We start from the raw sequence: 26,359 nt of genomic DNA, 5'->3' as shown, positions 1-26,359 counted from the left end.
ATTTATTTGGTATCCTATATATGTACATGTATAGGTGGATCTACAATACAAAGAATTGAGAAATTTCAAATGTGTTATTCTCTAGTTAGATGGTGAATGTTACTTGCAATGCAACTATCCTTGTTTGTGTTAATATTTGAGGTATTGATATTTAATTTCCATATATATGTAAGCTTTTATGTTTCTTATATATACCGTATTCGAACTCTGAAACCTTTAAAACTTTATAAATCGATGCAAAACATAATTAAATTTCCAGAAAGTTGATGAAGTTTTGCTAGTCTCATTATAACCCACAAGTTGAAATGTGACAACAACGTCTTTGAATCAAAGTGCTGAAAGCACTGATGGACTAGGGCTTCATCCAGAGATGTTGACAACCATGTTCTAAGCATTGAAAAAATCGGTTCACATCACAATGGGTCAGTGTTTAATGGGCTAGAATAAAACTGCTTGCAAGCTGCAAAGGAAATTTGCAAAAATCTAGTTAAGTGTGTGTAGAGTGAGAGGGGGGGGGGGGGGGCTAAAGCGTTAAATCAGATAAAGTCATAGTTCTTTTGAATTTCTCAAAGTCGTTAAATCAGACTTTTACAAATTAATTTACGTGGTTGGCACACATACTTCTTTAATTTGATCAAATCCTTTTATATCAAAGGGCTGTTATTTGCAGTTTCAGAGAAGATTTTCAATGATGTAATTATATACTATATAGAAAACCTGTCACCTCTTTTTCAGGGGAGCTTTAAACCATAGGGTCATACATTGAACAATCTTTGTAAAAGACATCTACATTGTACACCTATGTCAGACTGCATACACAGTGCTATTAGGAAGTAGTTTTTATATAAAAAAGTGAAGAATAATTTTGTCCCTCTTAATTTGTGCTTGGTATTCAATTCATATAACATGTTACCATGATAACTTAATGCTGTTAATGCTGTTGATAAATATTAGGCACTGCCTTCTGTCTAATGCTATTCATATTACTGCTGCAGACTTTTGTACATAGCAAAGCAAGTTGAGTAGACTAAGATGAGATGAATATCGTTTTTAAAGTATGAAATATTGAAATGTCTTTTAAATACTTTGACCATCAAATTTCATAACATGGTGTCAGCAGTTCATCACACTGCTAGTGAGAATGGAATACCAAATATAATTTTATTCTTTATTTTATACCCATCATCAATCCACATGCAATACATATCACAAAATACTTTAACCCATATTCCGCTCCAGTGCAATACGGCCATATACCACTCTTGTGACGTCACGTGATAACAAGTATGTTGCGCAATATTAAATTGACGTCATTAAGTCAATGAGTGCATCCTTAAAATGAAATTTATTATGCAAAGATGTGGCTTCTAAGTGATCTAACCAGTAATGTATAATATAATAAAAGGGTTATTAGTACTGCGTTTTGATCCGGATATGGCGGAATGTCATATTTGATTCTGGTAGTTTTTTGTAGATTTTGATTTTACTCGGCTTGTGCCTTGTGAAATCTGAATCTGCAAAAATCTACTTGAGTCGAATACAACCTCCTGGATCAAAACGCAGTACTTATAACCCTATTATGTACAAAACATGTTACCCCGTGGACAGAGCATCTTTAACCCACAGGGCCATTGTAACTTTGAACAATCATTGTAAAAGACAACTACATACATAGGGCTTATTGGTGGTTCATTGAAATCAACCATGACCTTCCACAATCTGCACTGATCAACAGTAGTTAATGAATTGTTTCAATTGTTCTTATTTTCATAAACTTAGAAAACAACTGCAGTGAATAAAATTTATTCCTCATCACTGAGAGAAAGATAAGAAAAATGAACGAAGCCGAGTTGCATCTAGTAGGATATCAAATCCTACAAATGTATTCATCATTTTATATAAACATATTTAGTAAATGTTAAATATTTGAAAGTCTAAAAAAGTTCATTTTTTTGTATATCAAAGAACATTTGTGTGTATAATTTTGATGATTCATCAATTTCATTCTTGTTTCATTAAGTGTTCAATCCCAAGCGTTCTTGTTCACATTTAAGTGCAAGAAAAGTCACTTAATTATGATCTGATTAAATTCATTATAATGTAAGGTCACATAAAGGATATATTGTGCTTTTTGAAAATAACATTTTTTCGTCTGTTTTAAATTATGTCAAATGTAGTGCATTGAAATTTTATTATGAGTTTAAAGCTGCACTCTCATTTTGACAACCTTTTTATTTTTTTGTCTTGGAACGAGCCAATTTTTGCGAAAATCCATGGAAACCAGTTATATAAGACTGTTGACCAAAATTTAGATGGCAGATTTTTATATTAAAGTTACAAAATTGATGTTTTAAGCATTATTCTTAAACTGTTAGTAACTGTTTAAGCCATAAAACATTAATTTTCGAACGGAAATATGACAAACTACGAGCTGATTGTTTGTCAGCAATCTGATATCATTGGTTTAAAGATGTTTACGCAAAAAATTGCTCTTTCCAAGACAAAAAAAAAGTTGTAAAAACAGTAAATCTGTGAGAGTGTAGCTTTAAACTATGACAGGAATAATTCAAGGGAATGATTTTTTTGTGATTTCTAGCATTAAAATTGTCTGAATCGCATGAAAAATTATAAATTATGTAAGGTATTCTCACATTGGTCACACTTTTTGAACTTTGTGCTGTCTTCTTTTTGTTTGTCTCAAATTAATACAGCATTGGCTTCACTTGTTGTTTATGAAAGGGACTGTACACCAGATTGGCACCAAAAAAGTTTTTTTTTTCCTGTAACGAATCTAAGGACACTTTTTTAATAAAATATTTTACTCTTTGATATCGTTATTGTAAATAAAATACCAAAATCAAAAAAAAAAAAATGCAGTGAAGTGTTGTATCCACTATGCTATGAAGAGTTACTTTTACTGGGTGGAATTTTCCAGATGTATACGTAACTCGCTTATATCATGTTATAACATCAACGGCAGATCACGCATAAGGAATGAATTCTACTCGGTAGACATACCTAGTAATCTTTTTTTAATGGAAACACACGAAATAACTGCTATTAATAAATCATTTGTAAACTATGGGGATCATCAGTAAGTTTCAATGCATTAATAGTACACATCGATACCAAGTTTATGTCAATTTTCTACAATTTTCTTTAAAATTTTGCTTTTTCATCATTAACTGAGTACAGCCCCTTCAAACTGTACCTTATAATGTCTGTGACTTATCAGATATTTAATAGTAATGGTCAATAACCAAGATTTGTTTTAATTATCCAGGTTTCAAACTGCATTGTGTATGGGATTGGAAAGGTAATCTTGAAAGCTCACTTAGTATAATTTTTACAAATAACATTCACCCTGCAAGGTACTCATATTTGGATGATACATACAGATTTGCACAGTCATTTATGTATACTTGCATTTATTGATAAAGGATACCTTTTGCAAATCTTTGATTTAGATTGCAAAGTATAACTTATATAAATAAATATATATTCTTAACTTTATCTGAATACACAAGCTAATGCATCAGTCAATTGTAACCATACCCCCCCCCCCGGTCCCGGAATAGCGGGGACTTTTACTTTCGGTCCAGCCAACCCCAGCTAAAATCCCCGCCCTGCGGAGATAATCTGATGGTAAAGTCCCCACCAAATGCCCCGCACCCAAGGGGCATTAGGTTAAGCCCCGTCCACTCTGTATTTTCCGGGAGGACCTGGCACTGCGGGGCCACCTGAAAGGTAAAAACACGGCCCATTTCGCCGGCTATCCCCGGTATACCCCCGGATGTGGGAGCCGTGGTTACAATTGACAGGTGTATAATGATCCATAGTGATCCAATCTCATGCCAAGATGAGTTCTGGTGTGACATCGCGAGGTTAGTTATTCTTAAGCCTGGACAGCATTTGAGAAAGACTGTTGTGAGGTTAAAGCTTCATTACTTTACTATTCCACAACATTGGGTGATAAGGGAACCTTATTGAATATTTTGATTTTAATTTTGTTCCCTAAACGCCACAAGTCAACTGATTAATTAATACAAATTCAATTCTATCTTCACAATATTCGGCACTGCATTGTTAAATAAAACTCAAAAGTTACACTTGTAAATTATTTAACCAAATACCTTTCCCTCAAATATTTCACAAATTTCTACTGATCTATCAACAACAATGCATCACCATACTGTATCTCTGACTGATGTTTGATTTTCATTCTTGGCTAGAAAACAAAAAAGTGAGCACAAAGCGTCTTCAGAAAAAGAACTTGTAAAGTATGCACCAGTCAATTGTAACCAGCCACCCCCCCCCCCCCCCCCCCTCCGACTTTCCGTCCAGCCAATCCCCGGTAAAATCCCTGCCCTGCGAAATCGAACTGGTGGTAAAATCCCGTGAATAACCCCGCATCCCGCGGATCTAAGGTAAGAGCAATTCCCTGATATATTTTGAGGGAAGACAAAACCACCGCAATCACCCGGCATTGCGAGGACACTAGTTCTGGCTTCCATAACTTTAATGTTGATATTTATTTTTTTATGTTTACAACACGTCCAAAAAGGTAATATATAATGTGTTTGCTGAAGTTCTTTAGCTACGAGAACACCTTTAAGGTAAAAACACAGCCCTTTTCCCTGGTATATCCCCGATGGAGGCGTGGTAACAATTGACTGGTGCATTATAAGAGAGGAAATCAAAATTGAGCATGCAAGATTATTTTATCAATGCCAGACAATGGCGATGGTTTATCACAATGTCATGTACTTACACTGAGAGTGACTCCAAGACTTTTCTATGCACATAGGTAAACAATCATCTTATTCCCAGATGCTGTGCACATATTCATACATTTGGCTTCATTTAGAATGAAACTTTATAAATAAGTATGCGCATATTTGATATTTTTTATCTCCATTTTGCAAAATTGAAATCACATGATTTTTTTCAAACGAACTTGTATTGCTTGAAAGTTTACGTGTCAAATTAAAAATGCTACCCACGGTAAGATGAAAATAAATCCGTTTGATAGTGGTAATCATTCAATGGCGGCTTTATTGATAAATTTCCTCAATAACACACTATGAAATTCACATCATCAGCATCCGGAAGTAGTGATAACATACATGTCTGAATCATTCGGCCGCTCTGATCAGAGTAAATTTTGAGGTCAAAAGTAGACTGGTACCCTGATTTACTTTTCCTCAAAAATATAAAGTTATACAGGTACGCGGCATATGGTTTTTAGTGAACATTAATAGTATTTTAACAATAAATACCAAAAAATCATGTTGTATTTAAAAAAGTGCCATGCGATGATTAGTTAAATAAACTTTGTATCGAAAAGAAAATATCACGGAAACATGCAAATTACTGTATGTCGAAAAAAAAGAACAGGGACCGACTTCGGAATATCAACATTGTATACAAAGGATAACAATACTTTTTTTAAACCAACTTTCCTAGTTGTTTTCTACTTAGACCGCACACTTTATTCGCTTTACGTATGAATTCACAAGACATTTCGAATGCGCGACGGGCACCGCGGTTAGCTGATACTGGTTTCTTTTCGGATAAAAGAGAAAGAGGGTACCAGTCTATCAATACAGAGCATTGAACGGAAAAATTTCGATGCGTACTTTTCCAATATACTCATATTCTTATTGCATATAATCTGACCTTATGCAAGAACATTCATGTAGTTAATCTGATTAACTCACTCGCTACGTATGAATTTCTTGTGCTTCATTAAAAGAACATACAGTTAGCTTAAATTGTTAGGAAAACTACTTTTATTGGATGTTTTTATTGTAATCAGTTCCGGTACTACTTTGATCATTCAAATTCGCTAACGGCAATCCAATCAAAATACAGCGTATGAATACATTACGTTAGTGAACCCCCAGTTGCGGCTTGAGAATGCAGATAGCGCGTTTACGGCTATGAACTAGGCCACAAGTGCCCTAGTCAAAAAATGGGGTGAATGCGAAAAGGTTCTTAGTGACATTAAATAAAGAAGAAGATAGGACCTTTTCGCTTTCACCCCCTCGAGATGGTCGTAACTTAATTAAATCACGATGGAAATATTATGTGACTTGTTGCAGTGGCGTAGCTACATATAGGCCTTGTAGGCCTGGGCCTACAACTTTTTTGAAAAATGATAAAATTTAGATAACCATAAAAACTTATAGCTACCCAAACACAAAAGTTGTTTTATTTTAACCCTGGCAAGTTTGGTGTTTATTTTTCTACGCACAGAGTGTATGACTTGGTTTTATTGTAATCATATCAAGTATAATTGAGTGTGTAATGTGCATATAAAATGTCCAAAACTCACATAGAATCATCGGGCTTACACGTTTTAGGCCCTAGTTACGCCCCTGTGTTAATCCGTTTTTTCCATGCCACGTGTTTGACACATGTTTAAACTAAGCTATGAGTGTACTAGTACAAATATAAACCCTTAGGTAAGCACTGTACTTACATAAGGAGAAATATCTACGACCATGAGTAAACTGGCATACTCCAAGTGCATGTCGAAGCATGGTCTACGTTGCGGACTGATAAAATAGTATATGGGACAATAAACTATAAAATATTCAAATAAATTATTTCAATGCGATTTATTGAGACTGATGGGAGAATTGCATGCATGTTAACTACGCTGTGGTATGATACGCAATGTTAAGAATGAAAAGAAAAATGAAAAAGGTTTTACTACAAATGTATACGTGTGTTCGGGGGTGGGTGTTGGGGGTGGGTAACTTAACAATAATAAGATTGAAAGGAATGCATGTTTGCTGTAGAATATTGTTTGTCATTTCGTTGAACGTTGGTCACTAAGTCCAGGTTTTATATTGGCAAAACAAGTCTTGTAGAGCCATTTTCAGTTTTGTAAAACAACACGTACAAACTTGCAATCGTTGCTATTCTAAAATACAATTAACGTATATCTTTTTAAATTATACACACCTCTTTAATATGCTTCAACCGTACCCAACAAATACATCTGGTTTTCGAGATAGCCTTATATACTGATCGAGAGGACTCATGCTAAATTGTCATTTTATGGTGGCATATAACTGCCGTAAGATAACCTGCTAACGTTCGAATATTGTTTCGTGTTCACCAGTTAATATTCGCAATAATTATCTAGCTATCTAGTTAAAAGCTGCATCTTATTTTCGGTAAGATAGATACAATAATACTAAAACAGTCTTGAAAGTGCCCACAACTGCCACCTGTTACCTTTTCATGCTGTACAACACCAACAGGATATCGAGTTATTGTTTGCCAAATCTAGTAAACTAGGAAACCTGTTAAAGCTGTACAGCATGAAAGTTTAGTTTCTTAAAACACTTCGACAAACCTTTTCACAAAACCGACGCCTGATGTAGTACTGTCCAAATATTATTTTAGAAACAGGTAATCAAACCCGGTAATTAAACGAACGCGGGACTCTTTAAGCGGCACATAATACGCTTTGTTTCATTTAAAATGATGAAAGAAAAAAATATAAGTTATATTTGTTTTAAGTCATCATTCGAAGCAAACTATTGCCTTCCGACGTAGCATTTATGACGTAATTTATCACGTGGTATTCACACACTGGCAAAATATATCGCGAAAATTAAGTGATAAGCACGAAACAATTTGTAAACGTTAACAGGTTCTCTTATGGCAGCTGTATGCCACCATATCATTGCCTTTAAACGGAGAAAAATACACGATGACTGAACACATATTTTTCTTCTGTGGTTGAAACATACCATTAATAGATGAAAGTATTCTCATTATAAAGAATGAATGAATTGTTTTAAAGCACCAACAACTACACCAAGAGCTCCAATTTCCTTACTTTCCGAATACCCCTCGTGCTTTCATGCGCTTGAGTGGTATTGATATCTTTGAAATTGCTCGCTAAAATTGTATAACTTAATAATCAATAAAATTCTGTTTTCTTCTACAGAAAACACAAAGCTATTCGGACTTTTTGAACCATCAAAATAGTATCACTTGAATCGCATAACATCCAGGATACCCCATGTATAGAAAGATGGAGTATTGTATTATAAAAACTGGGACCAATATAAACATACTCCCAAGTATAAATGACCTGTCACAAGACAATGAGGAGCGTTCTATTTTGTTGGAAAAGACCTTAAAGTCCAACTATTGTTGTACTTGGAAATGATAAAGTGTTCTTTAAAAGCCGACCGCTTCAGAGACAAGGTTTGATCTTTGATACATGTTCTCTATTTATGCATGCACTTCTAGACTATTTAAACAAAAAATCAATCAAAAGTAACGTCGTCTGTTTTGTATACATGTGTCAGTAAGTATGTTTAAGTACAAGGTAAAATGTACCTAGTTCAGAACCATATAAACGTGATTATATTCTACATCCGAATGAACCATGAGACAGTAATAAATTTGTTTCAAAAGTTATTATCAAGTTCCGGGCATTTGTGGTTGGACCAGCGACGATCTGTCAACTTTGTTTGAAGACTTAAACAAAGCAATGGGGTTTGAATTATTGATGTATTTACCTCATTAAGTAATTAATTGAAGACAATGTAAGTTTGTCTGATCATTATCACCATATACGTCAACAATGACGAATCGATAGAAGAAAGGTCGTATCTATGAACACATGTTGCAAACTTTAAATACGTTGATGCAAATTACACAGATAAAACAAAATATATTAGCCTTATAATAATATATAATGGGGGTGTTCAACTACTAGCTACGTGGCAACAAAATCGCAAGTTAAAAAAACGATAAAATATCGCTTTTATTTTTATCTGTACACAAATTTTATGCTTTTTTGTTTGAAAAAAGAAGGTTTTTTTTGCATCAACCTTTATTGTGCACCATTTGATATGGTTTGATTGCAAAACGGATTTATATGAAAAGAAATTTAGGGTTTGTTTATGTCTGTGTTTGGTCTTCGAAAGCAAAAATATTGTTAAACCTCTAAGTCAGTAGTCAATAAAAATACATTCGCCGATGCAACAATAAATATCGCGTTTTTTTTTCTGACAAACTTAAATTACAAATTTCGCATTGTTTTTTTTAATCGATTTAAAAAAAACACTAGTTTTCCCAGACAAAGTACTACAAATGTAAAATAATTTATTTTCGAAAAGTTAACAGATAGATGTCATGGATATTGATACAAGCATAATATGCCTCTAATAAAGACATTAGCAATATGTATACATGTACGGCCTTTCCAGTAAAATTGAGAGACGGAAAATGAAAATTGTATCATATGTCATTGAATATGCATACATAAAGAGCCTTTTCAGTTTTAATTTCAGGGAGGGATCGAATGTCCTGGATCAAGACTTAAGTGTTCCAAACACTTGGTCAAGTAAAATAGCTGAGTTACGGTCTATCAATGAAATAATGTAAAACGTTCAATATAATGTCCATATTTATATTAACCGTCTAACCAAGAAACCAACATATCAACACCTCACTGCCCGATATGTATCATATCTTAGATTAGGTCTTTTAGGGTTTTATGTTCATGGCTTGAATTACGTACGCGCAAATACAACGTCCATTTTATATATCCAGTTCAATAAAGTTCACGTATTGACAACTACAAAAGGTTGAAAAGAATATGAAAAATCAATTTCTTTAAATTTATTTCGGTTAAAAACAAATAATCAATTCGAACTGTTTTTAATATATATATATTTAACGTTCTTGCTTTTTTTCTTCGGTGGTGAAAAATGATAAACAAAATATATGAGTCCAGAAACCATGTTTAAAGGCATTTACTGCCATTAATATTATGGAAGAAATAACTATCGCATCATTCCACCATATCGCGGTCCCATAGGCATCCTACCGAACATCGGAGGCCTATATGGCATGCCGAACATTGGCCCGCCGCCGATCGGTCCGCCCATGAACCCACTGCCTGTCATTGGTCCGCCCATGTATCCGCCGCCCATAGGTCTCATAGGCATACCTCCCATAGGCATCATTCCACTTCCTCCAATAGGCATCATTCCCATTCCACCCATGGGCATCATTCCCACTCCGCCTGTAAAACCCATTCCTCCCCCAGTGCCCATGCCACCGCCCATACCCATGTATCCACCGCCCATCATGCCAGGGGCGGTAGCCGGCCCCCCAGAGAACTGTTCGTAGAAAGTTGTAGGCATGTCCTCCCTTCCGGTGCGCTGCCTGTCTGCAGTTGCCATAGCAGAGCCTTCTCCCGGCCTACCCATGGCCATGCCCTCTCTGACGCCACCGTCCGCACATTCGGGCTCACCACAGTATCCTCCCTGCACCGGTAGTCCATCATACCCGCCTCGACCGCCTAAATAGCCTTCCTCTGGCGGAGGCCCGTCATATGTACGTGGACGCCTGTCTGTGCCGCCACGTGCAGAGCCAGATGCGGAACTTCCAGAACCAGTAAGTCCCACACCGTCAGGTCCAGTGCTTCTCGATGCATAGTTTTCAGGCACAGTGCCCCGTGATGCAAGGTCTCCAGTGCTTCTGAAATCAACTCGGTCAAAGCTATTTGATGCACTCCGATCTCCCGAGACGCCATACGAGCTTCTGCTGCTGTCGCCCTGGCCACGGCATACCGATAAAACACCAAGCACAGCGAGGGCACGGAGATACATTTTAAATCGCTAGTTCTGTAAGAAATTTGATAATAATTGTTTAATGTTCTGAACATGTATTAAAGCACAAGCACCCAAATCAGAATTGAGTCATGAAACCGGTTAAGTTTTCGGCTTGGTCAAAGTTGGCCAAAATGTTTATTTATCGGTCAATATTTATCCAGTACTAACTACTTACTGATCAAATCATGAGTCAACCAGCCGAAATATACCCTTTTGACAATTTATCAATGTTTAGAGCGGTTGGAGCCCGCCCTGCACATGTACATGTTTTAATGACATATTTTAACATTTCTATTTATTGAAGCTTATGACACCACCATCGACGTCATCACTTGAAGATGCTAGCAATGGAGTGTAACTATATATATATATACTTGTTAGTAATATAATTCACCGAGTGAGCACCAAAAGCTATAATTACTTTTGGTGTTAACGAGGTGAAATATATTACAATCGTACACTGAAAAAAAATCTTTTTCCTTTTCTTTTTGAAATAAGCCTTAAGAGGGTATAAAAGTGACAAGTAATTGTAGTTTTTTTTTCTTCTGAAAAGTTCGCCAACTACTATGCGAACGTTAAGTCATTTAGAAAATGACGTCGTTGAAACTATGTCCCAGATCTGTGTGCGCTCGTACTTGATTTTTCTTAGAGCGGGTAAAATTTCAAAAGAGTTAAAGATTGAAAAAAATCAACCTGTAATTTCACTGTTTGAAAAAGTGAAATACCAATTTCTAATTAACTGATAAATCTCTATTATCCACCGGAAAGCATATTATAAGTAGATACATCTACAAAAACACGCTTATTTGATAATTTGCTTCAACACATTCTTGAACGGCTTTGAGTATGAAAAATGATTTGTATAAACACAAATTACCAACCTTTATGGATTTTCTGATCTGATCCGAACCGACATCAAACATGAACTGCGCTGACGCGTCAGTGTTTGCGTACAACCAATTTTAAAATGAAAAAATGAAGACATATATACACCTTTTGTTCTACTATTTTAAAAGACAAAGACTTCTCGGTACAAAAAGAAATGATCGTTTATCCAAAATGAGGATATCTATTACAAATACGCCTAACATTCAAACAAAGTGCAAGATAGGCTGATGGATTACAACCGAATGGGGCTGACTTCCTATCACTGCCTCAATTGTTCGCTAAACTAACAAGAACTCGCTTTGTTGTAACCCAAACGCCCCTTTTCGTTATCCTGCTAATCATTGTCTAAAAGCGTCGGAATGATCTGCCCTAGGTGCATACAACGCAATGATAATTATATTTGATTCAAATGTCATTTCTAGAATAATATCTTAACCGCGAAACACTTTTCCAGGGATCTGAAATAATACAAAAATACAATAACAAGGACCTAAATCTAGAAGATTTTTCACTTTCTACATAAAAAGGCTACAAAGTGTTAAGGTTTATATAGATAAATACTCGTTGAATACTATGTTAGACACTAAGTAAACCTTTCAAATAAATGGCGAAGTACTAGTCCTCTATCGGTTTACATTTGCCTATTACAATAATGAAAAATGGACTTAAATAATCACGTTCTTTAGGTACATAAGTTAAAAAGTTTACTGCGTGTGATTAAATATTGTTAAAAAAAGTGTTTTAATAACTCGTTCAATTTAAAATGTAATCTTCACAATTTGTTGTATATTTATATTTTTATCCAATAAATAATCACATTCTTTTATCAAATTGAACATCGGTAGTAGTAAGGTTAACACTAATTTCTTTGAGCTCGATTGCTCAAATTAGCAAATTACGTTTCTGGTCCAAAAAGTTGTTTATATATATATATTCACCATGTTTGCCTTAAAACAGAAGTCTCGGAATGCATATTCTATCCTCAGGATATATACATACCTACAAATAAGGCATACAGTATATAGAAATATCAAATGTTGATTAATGTTTGAAATCGTACCACGTGAATGAACATTTTTGAGCGATCGTGCAACTTTCGGCGAGAATTGGGCTATTATACAAAAGAGGAGACACATTTCCATCATAGTCGTAAATTGCACAGGGTCAGTTATTTGAAACCCTTCGATTTTGATAAATATATAATCATAAAATACAAAAATGATAGAAAACTGTCCATGCGTCAAAATCAAACGCTTATCGATTTATCACTTTTTGAGCTATATCCGGTGTCCGTTCCCACACAGTGTTAACATAATTTGACATTGTATTGCAAAAAATGATAGTTTTCAGTATAAAAATCATTACTTGTGGAACTATGTTATTTGGTTGTTTGTAGCATTATTCCGTCTTGACCTAATGGACATGTATTACTACTCAATTTTGTGAGACCCCGCATTGGTCAAGCTAATGTTTTCTTGTGATTAACTTTTGTGTCTTGGATTGTTCTACAGCAGCCAGTTACTTGTATTTTAATTGGAACTGGTTTAAAGTGAAAAGCCAGGTTAGTGTCTATATGAAACATATAGTAAAAATAACTGTGGTCTAAGGCCTTACATCCGATGTTGTTTTCGAGAAAAATGGTCGAGGGGTTCCGAATGTAGTTCATTTTCACTCCCAATACGTCCCCCATACATCAAAAGAATGTTATAGATTACATCAAAGGAAATGTTTTTTTTGAAAATATGTTGTGGTCGCAAGGGCAAAGGGTACAGAATCATAAACTGCTCAGGTGCATGGGTATGACTACTTAGTTACACAAACCAATTTACTAGTTTAACGCTAAGGGAGATTGAACACTTGTTTTACACAATGAATATTTGTGGTCTATGCGATTAAAGTACATCATCAATATTAATTTCACGTTGTTCATGGATGCAGAAACACACAAAAACTGCGTACAGCATAGGTATGGCTTTTTAAATGGAAAAAAATGCATATAAAACGCTACTTTAACTATGTGTTGGTGTTCAGCACAGAGACCGCTGCTCCAACTGCTGGTTCGTGCTCAGCGCAGGGACCACTGCTCCAACTATTGGTGCGCGTTTAGCGCAGAGACCGGTGCTCCAACTGCTGGTGCGTTTGCAGCGCTGAAAATGCTGCTCCAACCATTGGTGCGTGTTCAGCGCACAGAACGCTGCCCCGACTGTTGGTACATGTGCAGCGCAGATACCGCTTCTCCAACTGTTGGTGCGTGATCAGCGCAGAGACGGCTGCTTCAAACTGTCGCAAGTTCGGCACAGAGAACGCTGCTCCAGATAATGATGCGTTTTCATCGCACAGAACGCTGCTCCAACTATTGGTGCGTGTTCAGCGCCCAGAAGGCTGGTCCAACTATTGGTGTTTGTACAGCGCAGAGACCGGGTTTGTATTCAGCACATAGAACGCTGCTCCAACTCTTGGTGCGTGTTCAGAACAGAGACCACTACTGTCTCGAGTTTGGCACAGAGAACGCTGCTCCAACTACTGTCGCGAGTTCGGCTCACAGAACGCTGCTCCAATTACTGACGTGAGTTCGGCGTACAGAACACTGCTCAAACTACTGTCGCGAGTTCGGCGCACAGAACGCTGTTCCAACTATTGTCGCGAGTTCGGCACAGAGAACGCGTGTTCAGCTTAAATAACGCTGCTCAAATTATTGGTGCATGTTCAGCGCAGAGAACGCTGCTTCAATTATTGGTGCATGTTCAACGCACAGAACGCATCTCGAACTATCGGTGCATGCTCAATGCAGAGAACGCTGCTCTAACTATTAGTGCGTGTTCAGCGCAGAGAACGCTGCTCAAACTATTGTTACGTGTTCACTGCAGAGACCGCTGCTCCAAGTACTAGTGCGTGTTCAGCGCAGACGGCGCTGCTCCAAGACTTGGTGCGTTTTTAGCGCAGAGGCCGCTGCTCCAAGTACTGGTGCTTGTTTAGCGCAGAGGCCGCTGCTCCAAGTACTGGTGCTTGTTTAGCGCAGAGAACACTGCTCCAAGTACTGGTGCTTGTTTAGCGCAGAGGCCGCTGCTCCAAGTACTTGTGCGAATTCGGCGCATAGACCGCTGCTCCAAGAACTGGTGCTTGTTTAGCGCAGAGAACACTGCTCCAAGAACTGGTGCGTGTTCAGCGCAAAGACCACTGCTCCATGTTCTGGTGCGAGTTCGGCGCATAGACCGCTGCTCGAACTGCTGGTTTTTGTTCAGCGCATAGATCGATTTTCCAACTAATGATGTTAGTTCAGTGCAGTGAACGATGCCTCAACTTCTGGTGCGTGTCAAGCGCACAGAACGTTTTTGGAAAATTTTAAAACCGAAACACTTTCTTTTAGCGATGGAATGTCAGCACTGTAGCTCTTAAACTATTATAATTACCTTGGCAACTTGTTAATCTACCCCCCCCCCTTGCCAGCCCTACCCACTTCAGGCAATATAACAAAGTACAGTATCGCCATGCCAGCCATACCTTCTACAGACAGTGTAACAAAGTACACGATCACCTTGCCAACCGTACCCTCTCCAGACAACATGACAAAGTACAGTTTCACCTTTCCAGCCGTACCCTCTTCAAGCAACAGGACAAAGTACATTATCACCTTACCATACGTACCCTCTCCAGACAATATTACAAAGTACAGTATCACCTTACCAGCCGTACTCTCTCCAGACAGCATAACGAAGTACAGAATCGCCTTGCCAGCCGTACCCTCTCCAGACAACATAACGAAGTACAGAATTGCCTTGCCAGCCGTACCCTCTCCAGACAATATAACAAAGTACAGTATCGCCTTGCCATCCGTACCCTCTCCAGACAACATAACGAAGTACAGAATCGCCTTGCCAGCCGTACCCTCTCCAGACAATATAACAAAGTACAGTACCGCCTTGCCAGCCGTACCCTCTCCAGACAACATAACGAAATACAGAATCGCCTTGCCAGCCGTACCCTCTCCAGACAATATAACAAAGTACAGTATCGCCTTGCAAGCCGTACCTTCTCAATGCAACATAACAAAGTACAGTATCACCTTACCATACGCACCTTCTCCATGCAACATAACAAAGTACACGATCACCTTGCAGACTGTACCTTCTCCATGCAACATGACAACCCATGCAGGTCAATGTAACACCCCCGATTCCATACCACATTGTTTCAAAGCTGTTCTTTTATTTCTTTCGGCCCTGCTGCGCCTGACGATAATTATTAATAAAAACAAAACTATGGCACATGTATTGCATTTCTGTATTCAATTTAAAGCCATCTATACAGTTCATATTTTTTACATTGTAGAATCTCACATTAAAACATTTCAAGAAAACAAAACATTGTACTGTTCAAGAATTTTCATTTCAAACTCGAAAACATTAGTTGTTCTTATCATGTTTCAATCATATTATTACAAAAATAACGTTTTGTTTATCTACAAAATATTAAAGGATATAACTTGTTACTTTTCTTAATCATATGCTATATATATACATGTATAAGGAATCGAACAGCTGTAACAGTGTGATGCTGCATGCTAAGTATCTTGAGCCGTTTTTGTAATAGATGAATATTCCACTCCCATTCTGCCGCTTCCCATGCCAGAATACACTCCGCCTCCAATATGCTGTCGCCTCCCATGGCAGAATACATGCCACCTCCCATGCTGCCGCCTTCCATGCCCGAAAACAAGCCACCTCTCATGCCAGAATGCATGCCGCCACCCATGCCAGAAAACAAGACACCTCCCATGCCAGAATGCATGCCGCCACCCATGCCCGAAAACAAGCCACCTCCCATGCCAGAATGCATGCCGCCTCCCATGCCAGAAAACAAGCCGCTTCCCATGCTACCGCCTCCCATGCCAGAAAACATGCCACCTCTCATGACAGAATGGATTATGCCTTCAATACCGGAATGCGTTCCAACAGTTCTTCGAAAACCACCGCTCATACCTACGTGACCGCTAGTCATATGTCCGTAGCCACTGGTCTTACCTCCGTTGCCACTGGTCATACCTCCACAGCCGCTGGTAATACTTCCGTAGCCGCCCATCATACCACCTTTACAGCCTATCATACAGTCGTAACCGCCAGGCATAGCTCCAAATTCGGCCATGTACATTAAAGTATACGCACCACTCATTCAAGACCACCGTAACCGCCTTGAATCGGTAAACCTCCAATACCTCCTCGACTCCTAACATATCCCTCTGCCGGAGATGGTCTGTCCATATTGTCACCTGCAGATCGTCTCGACCCGCCACCACCACCGCCTTTGCTGCCACCACCACAACAACAACAACAACAACCACCACAACAACAACAACCACTACCACCACCACAACAACAACAAACACCACCACCACAACAACAACAAACACCACCACCACGACCTCCGTTGGACAAGACGAACGCCATCTATAACAGTTTTGCGGATATTTCAGAAAAGCTAGGCGCCAATCTATCACCGATCGAAGTCAAAATATATATCTTTAAATAAATGCGTATTATGCTAAAATTGTATACACCTTCCAGCCACCACGGCTTCTTTAAAACTATGCGATACTTACCAAAACAAACAAAAAGCATATAATTTATGTATAGTTTAAACAATAATAGCCTTTCTTAATCGGGATTTCAATCAAATGTTCAGTTAAAAAAGCGCCAAAAGTAACGCTAATAATAATTATATGTTTGATCTGTGCACAAATCAAATGCCTTTTGTGTTTATCATTAAAGTCAAATGAGTAAAACAAAAATAAAAATAGATATGTTGCATCTATCAAGTGTAACCTACATGTGTATTGTGCACCTTTGAATTGTGAAATGATTGTCCTTCTCACGTTTGATATTTGCCGATTCACTTTCTCAGCATGCAAAGTGATAATAATGTTATTGTTTCTCCACGGTTATCCTTCGTTAGCATTACGTCAAACGAACTTGGTTTGTCTGATTATTTTAGAAGTCAATCAGTCAATAGTCCTTATAAATCTAAGTCCATTGTTAAAAGAAGACTGTATGGCCAATTCTTGCAAAACGGGACTAGTACTGCTGTTAGCTCTTCCAAGTGTCTTGTATATAGAACGTTTAAGAATAATCGTTGTTTTAAAGATTATCTTGACTTGTTACCTAGTAACCTTAGTAAAATACGTTGTAAATTTAGGACCACCAACCATTCTTTGCCAATTAAAAAGGCAGGCATTTGTACATGAGAGAATCCAAAGACTATGTCAGTTATGTACTAAGAATGTTATTGGTGATGAATTTCACTTCTTACTTGTAACCATTTTTAAATCGTATGTAAAAAAACACCTTATTGTTCCTATTTACATTCGACACCAAAACTCATTTATATTAGATGAACTGATGAATTGTAACAATAGATCTAAATAAATTAAGTTGGCATTGTTCTGTAAAGCTATCTTACTGAAATTCAGATAACTCATTCTCCATACTCCGATTAACTATGTACAAGAACTGTGTTATTTGATCTATGTTTTATTGTTTTGTGATATCACATGCACATGCCGTGATGAAAATAAAACTTGAAACTTGCAAGGAGACTTGTTGTATTAACGTCTTTGATGATTTGTAGATTCTTTGTTCAATTAAAAGTGATACTCTCATGTTGAATTAAGTTTTACATTTCTTTAACATTTACTAAGTATATGTAAGTTAAACTCAATTTGGTTTATAAAAAAAATGGCTACATAAACCATAGGTCCGAAAGTAGCATGACGCTTTATAACCGGTCAGTATCAAAATGACTAAATCGTTTACGGAGTAACCGCCCCAAGGTGACGAGCGATGTCGGTTAACAACAACATCACACACAAAGTTTCAATAGATAACGAAAACCGACATAACTACTAAACAAGCTTCAAATAAAACCCCTTAAATAAAACCAAGGGAAAGAGTACAAACAAAGAGTCAAATAAGTGAGACAATTGACACTATCTTTAATTAGAATCGCTGATACTGCAATAAGAAATATATATATATATATATCGTACATAAATTGTGTTCTGAATTATAAGGTCAGAGACAACTTAATAAATTTACTATGCATTATATAGACATTGGACAAATATGCACGCGAATTAACACTGGTTTCTAGTGCTTAGCAACCCTTTACACCAATTAAGGGGAGAAAGTTCCTCGCGTGTACTTAACATAAGAAAACTTATTACGTTTCTTATAAGAAAAAAAAAGTTGAACGTAACCACTGTATATTCGATAGAGAGACCATATCCGGTGCAGGAGTATAAACAATGCGGTGAACATGTTATGAAAAAAGTAGATAAAGTAGAACCATCAGTCTGTCTTGCAAATCACAAACCATCAACACATATAAGGATGGAAAGTAGCAAAGGGTCTGAGATTGTATATCCATGATTTGATTCACTGTCATGAGTAAATAAAGAAAGGCATTTAACACCGAGAATTAACTGCCCAATGGGTGTTATGTCATTAATCCACACGAGTTTACATCAAATAAGGCAAGAAAATACTTTAGTCCTTCATGACCTCTTTCATATCAAGTTCATGGTTAAATCAAATCTACAAATCTAATTTTTTACCGCTGGAAAAGGTTTTTAAATGCCACAATTCCACTGTTATGAGTCAAAAATTGTAAAACAATATAAACTATTTAAGTGTTGGGTAACCCGGTGGCGACCCTTACAGGTTCGAACTACGTAATAAAGTTTCTACATGTATACATTCTATAGACAATTGACCAACACTTCAAGCAACATAACAAAGTACTGTCTCATCTTTCAAAGCATACCCTCTTCAACCAACATGACAAACTACACAATCCCCTTGCCAACCGCACCCCCATCAATCAACGTAATAAAGTACTGTCTCATCATTCCAGCCGCACCATGCAGTACTTCAGTGCTTTGATTTGTGTGTGTGTTTTTCACCGTCTTTTTAATCGTATAGTGGATCAGTTGTTATCATCAGTAATGGTTGGCGTTATTTTTTCTCCATAACATCTAAATGTTAAAATGATTAACTATTCTTTTATTTGACACCATTTACAGTTTCCCGTAAGCATTGCATACAAATTCTTATTTTTACACGAAAATAAATTTCTTAAGAAAATGAATTATGTAATATTGCATAATTGATAATATTGCACAATCTGGAAAGCATTGGCGAGACAATGACTTTTCAATGAGAAAATACATACCTTAATATTATTGGAATAAAGTTATTTTAATCTATTGCAAATACCAACAAGTTTGTTCACATCTCTCACAACCAGTGTCCAATATTGTGGTTAAACTATATAATTATGTCGTGTCCAAAGATTTGATATGTGTATATCTATGTATTTCATTGATGTATGCCCGTGAGTCTGTGGCCTTTATGCATTGTCATGCTACCGATTGCTTCATTCAATACAAGTTTGTCATTGGAGATCCACAATTTACGGGTAAATGTAACTACCCTAACTCAAAAACTACATTGTCAAAACTTTGCTTATATTTCACTTGACCGTGCTGCTCCTTAGATGTCGAGATAAGATAATCAACTGTCAAAAAATAGACCAAGCAGATCAATCAACTCAAGTAATAGTACATATGTTGCACTTCTTTATTTCATTTAAAACAATCCATACATTTTATATTGTATTCTTCATTGTGAAATTTTACATGAAAACATATCGATAAATCAAGATTCTTTCAAGATGTACTGTTAAAGAATGTTCATTTCATAACAGGAAAACATTGGTTGTTCTTTTTTCAATTATTATATGACAAAAATAGCGTTTTATTTCGCCACAAAATACGAAAAAAATATATTGTAACTTGTTTCTTGTTACAATGGTATACTATCTGAGGAATCTTCAAAGACAGCCGGAACAGTGTGATACTGCATGCTAAGTATATTGAGCGTTGTCATTGATTAATATTAATTGCTCTTGTCTGTACCATTTAAATAATGGATCGGAAAGAAATCATCAATTAAGATCCACTCAATCATGTAAAATAATCACCACAATAAATAAAATAAACTGTCATTGTAACGTCGTCAGCGCTACGTGGCCCTACATTCGCCTGGTTCCGCTATATGCGCTCATCCCGGCGCCATGCATACCGCCAGAATGCATGCCGCCTCCCATGCCAGAATACATGCCGCCTCCCATGCCAGAATACATGCCGCCTCCCATGCTACCGCCTCCCATGCCAGAATACATGCCGCGTCCCATGCCAGAATGCATACCGCCTCCCATACCAGAATGCATTCCACCAGTTCTTCCAAAACCACCGCCCATACCTCCGAAACCGCTAGTTCCATAACCGCTGGTCATTCCTCCAAAGCCGCGAGTCGTACTTCCATAGCCGCCGGCCATCCCTCCGGTCATTCCCATTCCAGTATGCGCACCACCCATTCCAGAATGAGTGCCACCCATTCCTCCGAACCCACCCATTCCTCCGAACCCACCAATTCCTCCAAACCCACCCATTCCTCCGAACCCACCCATTCCAGAGTGCATTCCACCCATTCCTCCCATATAACTTCCACCGAATCCACTTCCCATTGTGCCTCCCATCGCTCCTCCAAAACCGCCCATTCCACCCATACCACCAGGAGCGGTCGCTGGTCCGCCGGAGTACTGTTCATAATAACTCATAGGCAAGTCTTCTCTGCCTGTACGGCGTCTCACATCAGTCGCCATTGCAGAACCTTCTCCGGGCCTTCCCATGGCCATGCCTTCGCGAACTCCACCATCAGCATATTCTTCGCCACCGCCGTACCCGCCTTGAACCGGTAAACCTTCAACACCTCCTCGACCTCCAACGTATCCCTCTGCCGGAGGTGGTCTGTTTGCATATTGGTCGCCTGGAGATCGTCGCGACCCACCACCATCACCACCACCACCTCCTCTTCCACCACGACCACCACCACCACCACCACCAACACCACCACCAACACCACTTCTACCGCTCCGTCCGAATCCTTCACCGAAGCCACCAGCAGGCGACCCGAAGTCACTTCTTCCTCCACTAGTTTCATATGATTGCCCTCCAGCACCAAATCCACCGCTGCCGCCACTTCCAGCACCAAATCCACCACTGCCGCCACCTGCACCAAATCCACCGCTGCTGTCACCTGCACCAAATCCACCGCTGCCGCCACCTGCACCAAATCCACCGCTGCTACCACTTGCACCAAATCCATCGCTGCCGCCACCTGCACCAAATCCACCGCTGCTACCACTTGCACCAAATCCATCGCTGCCGCTACCTGCACCAAATCCACCGCTGCTACCACTTGCACCAAATCCATCGCTGCCGCCACCTGCACCAAATCCAACGCTGCCGCCACCTGCACCAAATCCATCGCTGCCGCCACCTCCAGCACTGTATATATCTGAACGGCTTCCACTACCAAATCCACCACCTCCAAAGTCACTGCCTCCAAATCCACTGCCGCCACCGAATGGGCCGGTGATACTATAAGATGGACCTCCGAATCCTCCACTTCCGCCCCTACCAGACAGAGGGTCACCAGGAGCTGCGCTACATGCCGTCAGAAAGCACAGGCTTAAAAGCGCGTGAACAAACATGACTTCTACCTAAAAAAGATGATAATTTACTTTATCGTAAAGTCTCCATATGTTGACAAAAAATGAATAAGCTGAACGCCATATAAAACAGTTTTGCAGATAGTTCAGAAAAGTTAAGCACCAGTCAAGTATTGGCTTCTGTCAAATTTGAAGTCAAGTAAGAATTTTAAGGTAAACTGAATGCGTATTTTGTTAAAATTGTACTCACCTTTAAGCGACCACGTTTTCTGTCAGACACTTGCGAGGTTTGCGAACGAATCCTTTTTTACGTGATGCCCAACTCTCAATCGTTCATGGTAAGAATTTTTGATGAACGATGTACGTTTCATGGTTAAGAAAATTAACAAAGAAAAAAATAATTACTTTTTAAGAGTGCTTGATTGATTACCAATTGTGGAATTGGGTGACATTTGTTTAAATTTTGCTTAACAAAGGTGATGATGCCTTTTGTACAATAACTCATTTTCCTGTCCTTTAGTGGCAAATTATGAAACATATTTTGTTGCGGTTATGATCAGCTAATTTGAAGATAAAAACAGATGCAAAATAAAATAACTAATGTGGAAATTTCAAACACATATAGAACATCAACTGCAAATAAAAGATGCATTTGTTAAACACGGGAGTTAGGGGGAGGGGGTGAGGGGGTCCATGATTTGACGTCAGAAGGGGCACATCTGGACGGCGCTACTAAATCAAACAATTGAAACTCCAGGCGTGGTATGCGACTTTTCAGAGCACTGTTATTTTTATTGTTTTACCAGAAATCGTGTAATGGGTATAACTTTTATTCCTTATGATGAATGGGGTTGGGCTTCAAAACTTGAAAGATCAATTAAATTGCGACATAATTGTGTTTTCTCACTTTTCATCAATCCTGAGCCAGATTATCGGCATGCTTTGTGCTGGATGTATGGTTGGTATCACCGTCTTTACTGATTTACAAGTCCACTTACAGCGATAATCCTATCTGAATGGAGATGTAGTTTGCTTCCTGCAATAACCAAATGTGATGTCACAAACCGCGCGGTATGTCCAAACAGAGATAGGCAATCATTTAGTACTTTTGGTTTAAATTTCCGCCTACTGCCACTCATCCGATACAAACGCCCGCGTCAGATTTTGCGTTGATAATGTGTCAGCCAATGAGTGGTATTCTTAGACAGTAAGATGACCTGAAGTAATATTTTAATGATTAAGAAGGGCTCTTTTATTACGCTCACTCACACATTCAGAATGTGAAGAAATGCGTTAAGGGTTGGCAAACACGTAAACAAAATACGAAGGTAACTCAAGAAGTTATGTTATAAATCTATAAGATTCTTATTTGCCATTTTGCTCAATTATTCTATTTGAACGTAATGTTCAAGCCAAACTATTATCGTAGAAAATGATGATGTAATAAAATATAATTATATATTATAAACACTGGCCGATATTTTGAATGTGCACTGAAGGTAATATTTTAGTCGTCATTAAGTTAAAAATAAAATCGCATTGTCAATTGGATCAAAACACGTTTATCAAGAGATGAATGAAATTAATGGGACCTTGTTAATGATGATTATGAAAAAATGAGATACATTAGGTAATAAAGGTGGTTTATTAAGTATTAAAGATGGCCACTGAAATGGATTTTTAAACACCTATTACTGTAAAGTATCTTGTTGCTACGCAACTACTATTCTGATTACTATTATGACGGCTAAAGACAATGGCTTTAATTACAAAATGCACAGGTACAGGGGACATTTAACGTAGGCTTACATCAAAAACGTTCGTGCATATATTGCGCTTTGCTTGTAAGACTAATTTTGATGTAAATCATTAAAGACGCTGCGAATGTTTTTTGAACATGACTTAAATTAAGCAGATGCAGCGAAACAGCATACCGAGTTTGAGATACCTGGATGCATGCATTCTTCAGTCATTGGACGGATTTTCATTTAAAGGTCACCACGACCTTTGACTTTTGTCCATCTGATACTACCATAGTTAAGGTGCTGGTCATGTTTTAGGGACCCCTACCAAGTTCGAGGTATCTAGGGCTAAGCGATTCTCAATTATTGATAGAGAACTAAGTTTTTCAGCTTTCTGCACAACGACCTTGACCTTTGACCCACTGTTCTGAAAGGCGATAGGGTGCATCTGCTGGTCATGACCAACGTGCCCACAATGTTTGAAATCCATTTGCCATAACGTTTCTCATATATTGATCAGAAACTGACTTGCCACCACCAACTTGACCTTTGATTGACTGACCATAAAAAACAATATGTTTATCTGCTGGTCATGACCTATCGAAGTACCAAGTTCAAAATCCCTGAGCCAAAGCGTTCCGCAGATATTGAATGTAAACCGATTTTCAACTGAAGGTCACCACGACCTTGACCTTTGATCCACATTCTTCAAAATCAATACAGTTCATATCATGGTCATGACCTATCCCTGAGCCTAGGGAGTCAATCCAGGTCAACCACATACACTCACACTAAATTAGTTATTTTTCTGTTATCAAATAACGCTTCAGATATATTCGAGTGAAAGGTCCTTATTCACAGGTGTCAGTGGTTTTGCGTGGATGGGAAATTTGAGTTTGTTCGGATATGCCACTTGAACAGTTCTCAAAGACTGGTTGTGAATACGACTTGAATGAGTGTGAGTATTAAATGTGCATGACACTTAGAGAAGATGGAATACATCAGCGATTTGCAACAAGTAAGGGAAATTCTCGTTCCTAGACCACGTCTGCGAAACAGTGGCTCCAGCTCTTTTAGGAGCTGTGTATATAAAAATATATATTTCAGCTGAATTTCACTCAAGAAGCTTACATTTCAGATAAAACCAGTATTATCGAGTACTTTTATTTCGTCGGGAATAAAAATGACCGCCTGTTTACCGGAATTAGCATGTTTATACTCTTTTTTCTGGGTTGAGCTGGCGCCAAAAGCCAGGGAGCTGGAGCCAAAGTGTGGAGGCTGAGCCAATACGCTGTATAATAATGCACTCAACTCGGCATATTTGGAATAGTTGAAGTTCTGTATTTATAACTAGTATTAAGATATTGTTGTATTTTTTAAAATATATAATTATTTATGAATAGTTAATGCAATTCATTTGATAATGGGCGATGCTGTTATGTCTAAGGGCTAGATATTATAAGAAACACATTGATTGTAACTACGTTTATTTGGACAGCCATATTGTATATCACGGAAGTACCGTGTTATCCCAGCATGCAATACAGATATAAATAGCAGACTACAGTAATGAGCATGGTTCATTCATAAGGATATTACAGTTGCAATCTCAGAAATGTCGATGGGGCTAAACAATCCTTTCACAACATCTATATAACTATATGGTTACTGTTTTATGACCAGTTTTTTACCCCAATCAGATTCCAAAATAAATTTATTGTAGTGGATCAAAGAAAGTGTGTCATTTAACAAAGATTAGATAGATGAAAAACTGGTAAACTATGTGCTAAATTACATCAACTTTGAAATTAAATGACCGCTAGTACACCAATCGGATTGAATACGTGTTAGTGTTAATTTTCTTATTTTTCTGTACATTTAATTAATATTTGCTATATATATATAATGAGGTACACTATTTACCGACATTAAACGCAAGCTTGGCTAAGTGAAAACTAGTGTGTATTCTTACAATAATTCATTGTTTCCTCGACCAACAAGGTCGTAATACAGCATAAGTTAGCGCACGATATTAAGCCAATAAACATCAGTGTGTGTGTGTGAGGGGGGGGGGGGGGGGGGGGGTACTTCAATAACATGTAGTTGAAATTTTCACAAGTCACAGATTTGTTTTAATTCGTGCTGATCTTGAACGTCCAGTAAACTGGGTTGTTGCAAATCCTCCCTGGCTGAAATTTTTGGCAGCTTTGAGGTTCTACGCTACACGTTTATTTGAGAGTGTTTGGAATTTGTTATGTATTTCCAGTCTACAGTCATTTTGATTGTAGTTACTGTTTCATAGCATCGTGACGTGGTACAATTCCCGACAAAATAAAATTTTCAGTATATTTACTAAAGCTTTTCGGCAAAACAGAAAATTGTCATATTTTGTATTACGAAATAATAGAGCTCCAATTTGAATTTTCAATGATGTATTATCAAACAAATATGTGTTGTTGTTTTTCGATGTCTGGCCCTATGAAACATGGCGGAGATTTGACTCCTCGT

The 26,359-nt window shown here is 37.9% G+C and overlaps 2 protein-coding genes across 2 annotated transcripts; both read right to left on the bottom strand.

The window, feature by feature from the left end:
- Positions 1-9,642: 9,642 nt before the first annotated feature.
- On the bottom strand, positions 9,643-11,628 carry LOC128213423 (uncharacterized). Its single transcript, XM_052919102.1, has 2 exons — positions 11,537-11,628; positions 9,643-10,667 (listed from the first exon to the last, which is right to left on the bottom strand). The coding sequence occupies exon 2, from the start codon at positions 10,650-10,652 to the stop codon at positions 9,822-9,824; it is 831 nt and encodes a 276-aa protein (XP_052775062.1). The 5' UTR covers positions 10,653-10,667; positions 11,537-11,628; the 3' UTR covers positions 9,643-9,821.
- An 8,527-nt stretch (positions 11,629-20,155) lies between these two features.
- On the bottom strand, positions 20,156-22,477 carry LOC128213422 (uncharacterized). Its single transcript, XM_052919101.1, has 2 exons — positions 22,360-22,477; positions 20,156-22,160 (listed from the first exon to the last, which is right to left on the bottom strand). The coding sequence occupies exon 2, from the start codon at positions 22,149-22,151 to the stop codon at positions 20,628-20,630; it is 1,524 nt and encodes a 507-aa protein (XP_052775061.1). The 5' UTR covers positions 22,152-22,160; positions 22,360-22,477; the 3' UTR covers positions 20,156-20,627.
- Between the last annotated feature and the right edge of the window lie 3,882 nt (positions 22,478-26,359).

This window comes from Mya arenaria, chromosome 13 (genome assembly GCF_026914265.1).
Source record: "Mya arenaria isolate MELC-2E11 chromosome 13, ASM2691426v1".
Taxonomy (NCBI): Eukaryota; Metazoa; Mollusca; class Bivalvia; order Myida; family Myidae; genus Mya; species Mya arenaria.
Note: the sequence above shows the minus strand (reverse complement) of the source record. Positions and strands in the feature narration are given on the sequence as shown.

Bases quoted from the DNA above. Each gene is read 5' to 3' on its own strand.
- LOC128213423 (XM_052919102.1), bottom strand. From the start codon at position 10,652: ATGTATCTCCGTGCCCTCGCTGTGCTTGGTGTTTTATCGGTATGCCGT.
- LOC128213422 (XM_052919101.1), bottom strand. From the start codon at position 22,151: ATGTTTGTTCACGCGCTTTTAAGCCTGTGCTTTCTGACGGCATGTAGC.